Source organism: Nuphar pumila, unplaced genomic scaffold (genome assembly GCF_984573655.1).
Source record: "Nuphar pumila unplaced genomic scaffold, dmNupPumi1.hap1.1 HAP1_SCAFFOLD_495, whole genome shotgun sequence".
NCBI classification, from domain to species: Eukaryota; Viridiplantae; Streptophyta; class Magnoliopsida; order Nymphaeales; family Nymphaeaceae; genus Nuphar; species Nuphar pumila.
The window spans coordinates 1-12,753 of record NW_028323374.1 but is presented as its reverse complement, the minus strand read 5'-3'; the positions used below and the strand labels follow the sequence as shown (position 1 = coordinate 12,753).

Below are 12,753 nucleotides of genomic sequence, written 5' to 3'. Positions count from 1 at the left end.
GCAACTCCAAGCAACGCCTGGGACCGTATCTCGTCAAAAGCTTTCTTCTGAGGCGGACAGCCTGCACAGATCAACGTAGACTACCATTAGGCTTCATGCTAGCTGCAAATCTATCTCTCGATGGGCACTCTGTCTGTTGCGTTCACAGTACATCATATCCAACTCATGCGAGCTGCATCCCCAGCTGCACGTCCTTTATCTGCCAGTGCATTGCATCAAAGCAATGCCTGCTCTCATGACTGTGCATTGGTATCAAACTGACACTCGGTGTCCCCAGTCACTCGTTTTGCTGCTTGTCTAATGTATCTTTGCCAGCAGGGCACGCGGATGTCAAGGGGTGGTACCGTACCCGCAAATGCTGCATCGAGCATGATCCCCCTCAGACTTTCAAGCTGTGCAGAGTTAGACGCCGCTTCGTCCTTGATGGCAACTTCTACATAGCTGACAACGCACATGCAAACTGACGCCCATGCCAGCCCGGCTGCCAGCGCCGAGTCAAACAGGTTTTGCCAGTAGTCGATGTAAGGCGCCCATATAATCATGCTGAATGCCCAATAGCAGCAGAGAAGCATGACCTGCATGCCATCTCCATTCTGTTGTCCTTGAAACTCAATCAGTTAACTGGGGTCAATGTGTCAGCTTGAAATCACGCTATAAAACCTGTGTTTGCGGACCAAGCAGTCCCAGCAATACCCAAGCCTGTGAATGGGTGAACCAAATGACAACTGCAGCAAGCACGTATCTGTTCCTCGGTCGCAGTAATCCAATATTCTGTGCTGATTTCAGGTTTGGAAGAGGGGCATTCTTGCAATAAAGTCAGGTCAGAAAGGACTCCATTCAGCTGACTGGACCCACCTGCACCCGTACTCGAAGCTACAAAGCGGGCATTTCTTTTTTTTTACAGCAGCGTTTTTTCAATGGCTCAAGCAAACTATGCTTGGCAGAGATATGCGAACACAGGCACATGTGCTGGCAGAGGCACTCACCGCTCCTGCTTTTGCCCGCGGAAAGGTAGAAGTGAACATAGCTATGAGAGGAACCAAAGTCTTGACGATGAACTCTCGCACTTGGACATGACCAGCCCTTCGAGACATAGGATCCTTCGACAAAGCTGAGAAATGCAACTCCCCGATGTTGACAGCGAATGCAAAGGCAATGAAGACAAGCAGGGTGGCGAACGCCACGGCTAGGTGAAGAATGTGAGGTAATGCTAAGCATTCGCGCGTAGGGAATGCTCCAAGCACAATCGAAGAGCTTATCCCTTGCGCGTTGCTGGAGGCGGAGGTGGTGGAGTTGCTTGAACTGCTTGTCTTGTTTGAGGCCGAGGTCGAGGCGTCCAGAAATTGCTTTATATCTGAGGCTGCATGCAGGATGGTGGCGGTGATAATGTAGATGTTTGGTTACCATCAGGTTATCGGAGTGATGTTTTGAGGTGAGGTCAGGACATCCAGAAATTTCCATCCATGTATGCAGGATGGTGATGACGATGATGTGTCTTAATACAACACTACCACATCCACATGGACATTGGCAGGTCCAAGAGCTGCTTGGGAATCAGTGCTACCATTGCCCCTACGTGAGGCACATGCACCTGGACCCGCCTAAGGGTCCATTCATGAGTCGTAGGACGAGCAGAATCAGAGAATGGCGGATGGTTTCCTGATGGATTTCTGCCTCCTTAAGTGTGACCATCATGGTAGTACAGGCAATTTTTTTGGGGTCGTTTTCCGGGGTTTTCTGGCCTTTTTGAAACCGGTGATCCAGCTTTGCCCTCAAATACTGGGACGTTTGCCGGCTTTTCAAGACGAGCAAAAGTACCTCCTCAAATTTTGTTGGCTCGCTTCGCTCGCGTCGGGTGTTGTGCTATTTAGTTCAAACAGTGCGAAAGACAGAAAGATGAACACAAGACAACTGTCGCAACATGCATCACAACATAATACTGATTAGTCGTCAGGTTTGCAAGCGTGGTCGGATGTGGGATAGGAGCTGTACGCATCTTGATGTGCGCAAGACGGGGCTGAACCCACAACACAACAGTCACTATCGTCCCGTTATCACCACAGCGAACCCACATGCCCTGTGATACTTATGGTAAGAGATTTCAGGAAAATTCTGGTCTGTCCTGGTCGCGCCGTCTGAATTCTTGGCTTTGTCGTGGATACCCTGACGAACTCAGGAGCATGCCTTGCCGCGAGCAGATGCAGTGAGAACATGCGACATTGCCACGGACAAACAACAATTTATTAACATTTAAACAACGAATTCATCAACGGTACACTCTTGAACTGGCCTGGACAAGGCCCTGGCGTGTCTTCGTGGTGCACTGCTGACGTACGCGACCAACCCCAGAGTACCTGAACGCAAGCTCGCTCCCTTCGCTCGCTCGCCTACTTCCGGCATTTTGCCCAACACAAACATGAAATCAAGGCCGCTTCGCAACCTTGATTTCATGCATGCAAGGACCAGCGCCCGGCTTTCCTACGCGCCAAAAAGGGCCGCTTCGCGGCCATTGCAGCAACCCTGGCGCCGGGTTGCCGATTTCTTGGCCTCAGAAGGCCGTTCCGGCGCCGGATGTCGTACTATGGTGACCATCGATACAAGCGGCAATATCCGTCCATGAAAGAAAGGCTGATGCCTGATAGCTGAGAACCCTGAGAACGACATTTTGCAATAAGGATTACGTAATTGCGGGACATACCCTGATAGTAGAAAATATCTATGGTTACTAGATATAGTGAGTATTGTCCATGATGAGTGGCTAGAATTGGCCCTCGGACCGATGCGGGGAGAGGTTAGGTTTAGTTGCATCGGGATGGTCAAGAGAATGTATCTCCTTGCATTGTGAGGGTATGGCCATTATGGTTAAAGGGTCTCCCAAAATACATTCCCAAGTTAAGGTACGAGAGGTACGTTTACAGGATGCCCCCCTATCATGTCAATAACGTGCAATCATGGGAGCAACATTTGCCATTATGCATGGCAGAGGGCAGATGAAGGAGAAGGCGGACCAGGTTCTGTCCAGCCTCAACATGCGCGGTCAGAATGCAGCGGTTCGGTCAATAATCGTCAGCTTAGTGGCTCGCACCTGAGTCACTGCCAGGTGAGTCCCCTTGTCCACTGTCATATGCTGTTATTATAAAGACCGATCGTCATGGAACAAAGTGGGTACTGCTGGGTAACGAATCAGGTGCAAGAGGATGCAGTGGTAGTGCTGGTATGGAGCATTTAGTCTGCTACTGAGCTTTGTAGTCGCACCTTCGGGGGTGACTGAGCCACAATCCAACATGATTCCAATGCTCCCCAACGACGCCACGTAGAAGGTGAGGAAGAAGCAAAACTGTATGGCTCTGAGGAGTTGGACGGGCCAATGTAACCTCAGTGAGTTTGCCTTGACACTCATCATGATGTATTGCGAGAGCATGAACGACAGGACGATGATGCCCACCATGCTGTAGAGGCAAGCTACAAAGAACCCATACCCTGCGAGGACGTCGCAGAAGCTTACAGTGACGCAACACATGATGGAGAACTGAAAGCTGCACGCAGCAGTAAAGCTCTACATAATTCTGGATGCGATGGCCACATGCACTAAACTTTGTGGCTTTGAGTTGTGAGATGTAACCGTAGACAAGAAAATAGAGAATGCCTGCAATCTGTGCGTTTTACAATGCGCACTGCAGGTCCGACAGTGCTTGCTTGGCACCAGGTTTCTTGTCTATAATAAACAAATCACAATGACTGTGCGCAAGCAGTGATGTAATCCTCAATGACATTTTCATCACCACACGAGAGTGTTGAAACACACCTCGGCTAGATTATGTTAACTTGGCTCAAGACTGGAAACGAAAGTATACAGTACAGGTGCATGCCGTCGTGAAAGTTGTTCCCATCGTGATGATGATGTATCGTTTTACAACACTACCGCATCCACATGAACATTGGCAAACATAAATTTACCAGATCAGGAATCACGCCATGCCCCCTCTGCCGTGAATCACGGCGCGAGAGACATACCGTGGGGGACTTCGGCCTCTGGCCCAGGCTGGTTTGGTTGCCCTGGGAACAGGCGATAAGTACCGCTCCAACGGTTCCCACAAACACACATCAAAGACACTCACCGCGAGGCAACACACACTAGGCAGCATGAAAGGAAAGGCAGGAACAGCGCCAAAAGTGGCGGCAACGGCAACGTAAACTGGCGCCGAGACAACAATCTGTGACACTGGTTAGCACTATGGCATTGCATCCTTTGGGTTCCCAACACTCACGTAGTTTCTGGCGTATAGAGAAGGAAATCAGACAGCCTGGCAGAACACTCTGCTATACACACCTGGGTTCCAACGCGTGTGCCATCCTTTGACTGAGCCTGCAATGACGCAGATCAAGAGCTGGCCAAAGCGAAGAATGCATCTTAAAACGGCTGCCTGTCGGCTCCGGTACAAGCCGTCCTTGGATATCGTGTGCTGCACACCAAAGACAGACTTTTCCAGGAGCCTCCTCGTCTGGCTCTCTTTGTCTGACTTTGCTGCCTGAGTCGTCCCGGCACTCCTGTAGCACTGAAATAAATGACCATGGCGTGATAGATACCAATAGATACCAATGTTATAAATAAATTAGTGGGGGCCACGCCGTGTCCCTTTGTCGTGACACACGACGAGAGAGACGTATTCACTTGGCTCCATCTCAGCTCTAGGCTGGCTGGCCTAGGGAACAGGCATAGCGCTCCACCGCAACAGAAAGCTGAGTTGTACAACTCTATCATTTACACATTCTACATCGAGCATCCTCCTTTCTTGGCATCACTTCGTACGCCTCTGGAGGCACACAACAGCCTGCAGGCATGATGCCAGCTCGGGGAACCTGTGATCAACCATGAGAGGATGCCTGCTCACAAAACCATAGATGCAAACCGATTTTTTGGCCAACGTGATATCTGTTTGCAGCCTCCACGAACTCATCGCGTGAACATTGCCGTTTGCTCGCGAACAACGATCATGATGACCCTGCCACGGGCCTGACGTGCGCAACGCGTGGCTGCCAACAATGTGTGCAATGCTCCGAAAGCGAATGCATAAGAATAAACTCTTAACTTGCCCGCCATGACCCTCATATGTACGACCGTTCAAGGACTGCACTAAGCATTCTCACAACCTGGTCCGGGAGGTGCATCGCCATGCACGTGACATGGTGTCTGGCAATCCGTCGACTAACCAGAGCGACAGATCTAGCTGTACAGACAGCATCCAAGACATTTGTATGTCCCGATCTACGATTCGTGGAAAGACTTTCAGACATGCGTCCGTTCATTATTTGTCATCCTATGCCGTATCAGCTGGTCCTCTCCAGTGCAGTCCAGGACGTACACCTTAACGGTTCGTACAGACAGGCGCGGCACGCGCTTGAGAACTGACAGAGGATATATAATACCATGCAAATCGTACGCACACTATGGCAGAGGGCCATGCATCAATACTTGCTGCCACCACCGCATCACATGCAGTTTCGGGTAGTTAGCAACGGACAAAGAGTGGACTACGAAGAGTTCAAGGATACAAGACACCGACACCGTCAGATCGTGAAGTGAGGAAGCGCACTGTTCACTTTGCCCAGCGACAGATAGTGGTCTGTCGACATCATCGTCCGCGATCGGTGACATTGCATCCTGTCCCTAGGTTCGTGCTGCGAACGTTGCCTTCCTGACCAAATCCATACTTCCATCCAACCACAATATCCACTGAAGGGCAGCTGAAGTCAACGTCAGCATATTTACGTAGACACGATTCTTCTCCATTTGTGCATTGCATGTCCTCAAAATTCGTTGCCGTGTCTGCTGCGATGGAAAAATGTTCAGGTCAGCGACACAGCTGTTGAACGCAAGTCATGTCGCAATCCTCTGTGCAAGGCAAGTTGCATGACATGTTACTGTTTGCATATTGTCGACGGCGTCGCACGAGCGAAATAGATAGAGAGAATCTTTCATCCAATTATATTCGTTCAGAACGGCGTCCATTCCTATCTCTGATGTAGTCCACACGGTATCAGTCGTTTACACGGACAGGGACAACATTACAGCACAGCACTGGAAAGACATACCAGTCTCGCAAAAAGAACATCATCGAGTGTCAGCACATCATGGAGTCAGCCCTTCCAATGATGCGCTGCCGCTAACACAAGCTAAGATACCAGATTACAAGCAAAGAATCTTCAATACTCAAGGTAGTTCAAGGACTCAAGGCGATTAAATTAAAGAATCCCAGAAGCCGAAATCCATGCCTTTCTCATGCAGGGGTAAATTAGCCCGTCGGCTTCAGGGACATTCACAGAGGCGTGCGTGAGTTCAAAAATGCATGTCACCCCCAAACGGACCCACGAGACACAACTGCCGGGCCAGCTTATGTCAGAATAACCCAGGACCTCATGACCAAAAAAAACCCATTGCCACGCGCTCGCGCAGCAAGCCTCATGAGCATTCTTGGTGATCAAAGAAGTCTGACGAAGCAAGGTGACTCAAGACAAACCCACAACCCTTCCTGTCTCCAAGTCGAGATCGATTTCATAGAAGCAAGGCCGGGTAGGCAGCCCAGGCATGGTCATCATGGTGCCGATAAGGGGGTACAAAAAGCCTGCGCCAACTGAGGCTCGCACCTCCCTGCACATCATAGCAAAGCGTGAGGGGAACACGAAGTTGACATCATGCGACACAAGGGCGCATTCATCGCCGCGGCATTGCCGAAGCTGCCGACACAGTATCATGACACCCAGAGGCCCCTTAACCCCTTACCCGTATCACCTAACCCTAGCCCTTAACGCTACCGACACTGTATCATGACAACCCCGGGACCCTCGAACCCCTAACCCTAAGCCCCAAAGTTGCTCACTAATGTGTACACATGAAAGCACTTTTACGATGTTCGGCTCATTCTGAAACTTAAGGGACACATAATCACGAAAGCTATGCACTTTTCCTTAAAAGTCAGCTTACGAACCCATCCTATCCTCAGATCAGGCCCTATGAGCATATCCTCGCAGATGAATTCACTGAAAGGTCAGCGTGATATGGGCGCAGCTCATGATGACATGCCAGTGGTCTGCAGCCACGCAGAATGTGTTCTGACCACCATTTTGTCCCGAAAATTTCTGTATGTTTGGGTATCTGGAACCGAAAAATCAAAGGTCTTGCGAAACACTTGAAGCATATCCCTTACAGAAAGCTTCTGAGGGCGCAAGCAATGATCTCCACTACGTGCATGAGATCAAATAACCGAGATGCTAGCACAGGATTGCATGTACAGCACCACCGCATCCACATGAACTGTCGAAACAAATGACCTTGGTGACTAAAACTCTGTCACATCCACGCGATGCAGAAAAGCTTCCATTGCCTGGAAACATTGGCACTCTTAACCATCAACTCCCACACCGTCTATTTCTGTACCTGGACAGCGCAGCTCAGCTGCGTCATTACTGGCAACAGAGTAAGTTTGCAATTGGACATTGTGCAAACAAACGCACCGTACGGGGAGACGGAAGCCCGATGGGGCGCCCTTCAGGTTGGCGTCATGGCTAAAAGAGTACTGGGTCTTGGCCATGCAGATAGGCAGGTCGCCGAAGCCCATGTTGCTGTACTTTTCGATAGCTGCCTCTGCCTCGGGGGAGTAGTCCACTCCGTCGGCGCGATACATCTCGCGCGCAATGATCTCGATCTTCTCTTTGATCGGCAACAACGCGTCGTACAGGAATTTGAACTTGGCGGGCTGCGCGCATGCTTTGTCCACGGCCTCAGCGAGAGCCACAGCCCCTGCGCCTCCCTTCTCCCAGTGCTCACACACGACAGCATCGAAGGCGCCTGCACAGCATTACATCACATAGATGAGAGCAAGAACGTCGGCTCCGGCTGAAAACAACCAAGTATTCACGTTCAAAACAATTCAGCTCATTGAACGTCAGTGGTCGGGGCAAGCAAGCCTGACATGAAATGCGCAAGCAATGCAATGTCTTGGACGAAACCCATCTGATGTCCATTTCACCGCAAAGTGCAGGAAGAGATGCTCGGCATCTGCCTGGCAGTGTACATCCATGCTTCGGGTTACAACAGTACTGCATCGTTCCCCAAACAGAAGACTGACCTTGACCACACTGACAATTTGAGACCAACCCCGCATGCCAACCCAACAGCAATACTATGCCTCCTACAATCCCCGTGGACGGCAGCGCATGTCGACACATGCCTTGTATGATTCAGCATCTGCAGAATCCACTTCAGCGTTGTGTGCTCATGCCACGATTGTTGATGTCACGACTGGCTAGCCAATAAGGGACTGTTGGCCACGGCTACATCCTTGTAAATTTTGTGTATTTATTGTTCCATATGTGGTCCTCAACTGCGTGGGTTCGTGTGCAGCGTGCCAGCTGCTGCAAAACGCACCCGCTGCGAGGGCAGCTGCTTTCACGGCTGCAAACTCTGCGTCGGTGTCTGAGATGAAGCGGTTCATTGCCACGACAACAGGTACTCCGTACTTGATGCAGTTCTCGATGTGGCGTTGCAAGTTACAGCAGCCTGCTGTCACCAGCTCTACGTTTTCTTGCTGGTACTCATTTGCCAGGGGCCTCCCAGCTACAACCTGCATCAATGCAGCATCAGTCAGATTGCCTCAATACTGCCATGCCGCATCAGTCAGGTTGCTTCGTGCTGCAATGTGACCTCCAAGACTGTGAAGGGTGCAAGGCATGAGCGGAAGGTGACATGCACTTGCAATGATCCCCTCTCCAGCATGTCCAGAACACTGCAACGGATTCAGGCGCACCTGTGGGCCACCCCCATGCATCTTGAGCGCTCGAATAGTGGCGACCAGCACCACGCAATTCGGCACGAGCCCCGAGGCACGGCACTTGATGTTCATGAACTTCTCCAGCCCGATATCGGCGCCGAAGCCGGCCTCCGTGACGCAGAACCCGTCAGGCCCGACCAACTTGAGCGCGAGCTGGTCTGCAACGATCGAGGAGTTGCCATGAGCAATGTTTGCAAACGGCCCCGCGTGCACAAAGACTGGCGTCTCCTCAAGCGTCTGCATGAGAGTCGGCTGCACGGTGTCTTTCATGAGAACCGTGAGAGCTCCCCCCGTCCCGAGGTCGTCCGCGGTGATAGGGTCGCCCGCCTTGGAGTTGCCAATGACCATCCGCCCGAGGCGCGCGCGCATGTCGGCGAGGTCCGTCGCTAGCGCCAGCACCGCCATGATCTCTGACGACACTGCAATGTCGAAGCCCGTTGTCCGTGTCATGCCCTTCTCGTTCACCCCCTGCAAATTGTAGGTCAGTGGTTCACCATTGGACCAGTCTTTCAAAACATGACTGCTTTCAACGTAGCGATATGTTTGCTCATGCCCCAGTCGTTTCTTGAAGCAGCTACCTGCCGTTTCTCACAGGCTGCCATGCGCTGGTGTCGGGAGACTGCAATGACAGACGTTGCTCGAAAACGTGTTCATGCTGGCACAGTAAGGGTGTGTGGCATTGTCGCACCTGTCCGATGGTAATGTCCCTCAAGAATCGATCGTTGGTATCGATGACTCGCCGCCACGTGATGGAGGATACATCGATGTCAAGGCGAGCAAACTTAGAGCGCTCCTCCAAGGTGAGGTCCTCAGGGTCCGTTTTGTCAATGCCCAGCTTCTGGAGGCGAGTTAACATAACTTGAGCAAAAGACCGCTTGCCCTGCACGTGTTTTCGTCGTGACATCAGCGGTAATGCCTGGGCGTCGCATGCTACAGCTGTTTGCCCGGGCGGTCAAGCCCCAAGCGGCACCTTTTAAGTGGCATAAGTATTGAACTGGTAAAAGCTGGCGCTCGGCAGAAGAGTTCTGCATTTGCTATGAGAAGAATCATCATCATTTGATGTCCTGTGCGACATATGGGAGGCAGCCAAACATAGACAAGCTGAATTAGTGGGTACAGTTGGCGGACATGGACCTCCAGGGGTAACCCTGTGGACTGATAAAGCTGTCCCACGGCACTGGAACGGAAATGTGAAAAGCATCATTGGTGTACTGAGGTGCAACGTGGGCAATCAGAAAAAGAGTGCAACCATGGTCGCCTCTATCGAGTACTGCGACAAACACAGATGGTGGTGGGCTGGTAGCTATGTGGGCGCTAGCAGCCACGTTCTGAACGTTCAACTCCACCAACCCCGACTCCCCTAAGACTGGTGGCAAGGCTATCCATCCCATTCATGTCACCATCTGTGAAACTGCATGGGATGGATTGCAAGCACTTGGTGATCCTGTGTGCACCTCGGAAAGCACAGCCATGTACGAGGTGCATCCGCTGTTTCATAAACAAGCTTGTACCCCACACATTCGCTAGAATGGGATTCGACCCCCATTTTTGCGCCCAAAAGGCATGCATTTCCAGGCATCGTGACCCGCTAATGCAGGGTCTGGCGAGACATTCTTGTACCCTCCAACGCCATGCCCTTTCAAGCTGTGCTCCGCATGCCCGTACCTCCAACCTCCAACGCCCGTAAAAGACGACAGCATGATACAGCCAGCCAACGAGTCGGCGTTGACTGCGGGTGAGACTCAACCCGAGATTATAAGACGGTCGGCCGTTGGCATGAAAGCTAGGGAGTACTGAGTTGCACAAGAGCAGTGCTGCGCCGGAAGCTCTGATTTTCTGTGTCGAGATACCAGAAAATAAAGGAGTTTTGTGACAAGAATGGGGATCGACACCAGTGCAGGTGAAGCACTGCACAAAAGCGGCAACGTACGTTCTTGTCAGCAGGACAGAGGCGGTTGAAGAGTGCGACGTCTGACTGCGTGTTCTCGTGGAAAATCCGAGCATCGATCGCAGCAGCCAGCAGGTTGTTCGCAGCGGTGATGCAATGGATGTCCCCTGTCATGTGCAGGTTCATCTCCTCCATGGGAACAATCTGCGCATATCCTCCCCCGGCTGCCCCCCCCCTTGATCCCAAATGTGGGTCCCTGTGACGGCTGCCGGACGCAGGTCACCACCTTTTTGTTGCAGTGCGCCCCCAGCGCCTGACAGAGCCCTACAGTGGTTGTCGATTTTCCCTCCCCCAACGGAGTGGGAGTGATGCCGGCGACAACAACTGCACAACAACGTACACCACGCGTAAGCCTTACCCTACTTGATGCCAAGCATAGAACGCTCAAGTCATCTGTAGCATCAATCCGGCATGCTATGCTAGCTAAGCCCCTCCGATGCTTTCATGCGCTGGATCGCATACAATGTCGTTTTGAGGGGCTAAAATGCATTCAAGTGTATCGTAAAGAAATGAGCAATGGGGTCAACGTCCATGTCGTCAGGGTGCAGGCAAGAACAACACACCATACTTGCCATCAGGGCTGTCTTTCAAGCGCTGCTTGACGTCAAGTTTTACCTGCACAACAATTGCAAGGCCTCAAAATCAGTGAGGACAAGCTGGCCCTTGTGACGATCTGGAAGGCTTCCTGCGGGCACATTTGAGTGGCCACGTATGCACAAACCCTGCATGCTGAAACCCCCGTGAGACCGTCGCTGTTGCGAAGAGCGCGCTCAGTCAAGTTGCAGATGTGCGACACTGCCTTCCCATGCATCACACCTTGGCTTTTGCACACCCATGCAGCTCGAACTCGGTAGGCAGTAAACCCAGGTCCGTGGCAATCTCATGGATTGCTTTGAGCTTTGCTCTCTGAGCGATAACGAAGTCCGCAGGGACGGGTGCACCTGCAGGGATATCGATTCCCATCCTGCGACTTTGGTTCAGAAAGCAATCTATCGGGACCGCCGAGGCATACGCGCTTGCACAACGAAACAGATTTGACTTAGTGAATGGTCGTAGTAAATACATACAACAACGAAGATACACGCAATTTATACGGCAACGTGCAGGAGGAGGCGCTCGTAGCAGTTACATAGATATGTGAGGTTTTCGTCGGAGGGTTCGGCACAATCTGTAATGGTTGACGCTTGCTTGGAATAGTCAGGGTTTGGCGCGTTCTGGCGTCGGTGCGCCTTGTGCTGGACCTCCCATGAACCAAAGTTGATGGGAGGGCCCTCAAAGATTCAGGTTTCAGTCTCGATATTCGATGCCATCATCTGTGAGTCCCGTTCACGGGATAGCAGCAGCGCATCTATTGGATGCATGCCGGTACCCTCAGGCACTACACGCACGCAGCATAAGGTGTTCAATTGCGGGCAAACAAATAACTGCTGGAGAAGAAAGCCAGTCGTAAGCGAGTCACATCCCTGCGACATTATATCTCCTGTCGTCGAGACCTCCCTGCGAACGTCGTCGATGAAATTCCTACTTGGACAAGATACCATAGAATTTCTCAGCATGCACGACATCGTGCTCACGTATTGTGCTATTGTGCTGTGAACGGATTTTGCCGGACGCACGAGCGAGGCGCAAGCATGTAACAGAAATGGCCCTTAACGTCGTCGGTGCTGCTTGTGTTGCTGACGTCAGGACCCGTGTGACAGGGCAAGTCCAGACTGCCAGCTTGTGCCGTGCATGCACCATGCTATTCGCTCACGGCACAATCCGCCCAGCCATACACAGATATCAACATAGCCCTCCAACCTTTCTCACCCACTTACGATATTGTGCAGGCAGCTTGGACATGCGCTGAGCTTCGTTTCTGTGAGATACGTCATAGGGGTTACAACACTTGCACTGATCGTTGTGCGCATGCTCAATTTCGAGTTGCCATCGTTGCAGCATTTTGGATTAATTTACCAACTGGACTCATTTTCCAAT

At 51.6% G+C, this 12,753-nt stretch overlaps 2 protein-coding genes across 2 annotated transcripts; both read right to left on the bottom strand.

Moving 5' to 3' along the window:
• Window positions 1–6,480: 6,480 nt before the first annotated feature.
• LOC149810144 (formate--tetrahydrofolate ligase-like) lies at window positions 6,481–7,651 on the bottom strand. Its single transcript, XM_089994410.1, has 2 exons — window positions 7,513–7,651; window positions 6,481–6,649 (listed from the first exon to the last, which is right to left on the bottom strand). Exons 1-2 carry the CDS (start codon window positions 7,614–7,616, stop codon window positions 6,508–6,510), a joined length of 246 nt encoding a protein of 81 aa, XP_089850536.1. The 5' UTR covers window positions 7,617–7,651; the 3' UTR covers window positions 6,481–6,507.
• A 205-nt stretch (window positions 7,652–7,856) lies between these two features.
• Window positions 7,857–10,911, bottom strand: LOC149810143 (formate--tetrahydrofolate ligase-like). Its single transcript, XM_089994409.1, has 6 exons — window positions 10,623–10,911; window positions 10,100–10,206; window positions 9,517–9,708; window positions 8,667–9,296; window positions 8,426–8,621; window positions 7,857–7,894 (listed from the first exon to the last, which is right to left on the bottom strand). Exons 1-6 carry the CDS (start codon window positions 10,909–10,911, stop codon window positions 7,857–7,859), a joined length of 1,452 nt encoding a protein of 483 aa, XP_089850535.1.
• Window positions 10,912–12,753: the final 1,842 nt, after the last annotated feature.

Excerpts from the sequence above, each read along its gene's own strand:
- LOC149810144 (XM_089994410.1), bottom strand. The coding sequence starts at position 7,616 with ATGGGCTTCGGCGACCTGCCTATCTGCATGGCCAAGACCCAGTACTCT. Across the intron at positions 6,650-7,512 it reads GGCTTCCGTCTCCCCGTACG|GGAGGTGCGAGCCTCAGTTG; the intron begins GTGCGTTTGTTT and ends TATGATGTGCAG.
- LOC149810143 (XM_089994409.1), bottom strand. The coding sequence starts at position 10,911 with ATGGAGGAGATGAACCTGCACATGACAGGGGACATCCATTGCATCACC. Across the intron at positions 9,297-9,516 it reads GGGACATTACCATCGGACAG|GGGGTGAACGAGAAGGGCAT; the intron begins GTGCGACAATGC and ends TACAATTTGCAG. Across the intron at positions 7,895-8,425 it reads AGCAGCTGCCCTCGCAGCGG|CCGGAGCCGACGTTCTTGCT; the intron begins GTGCGTTTTGCA and ends GGTTGTTTTCAG.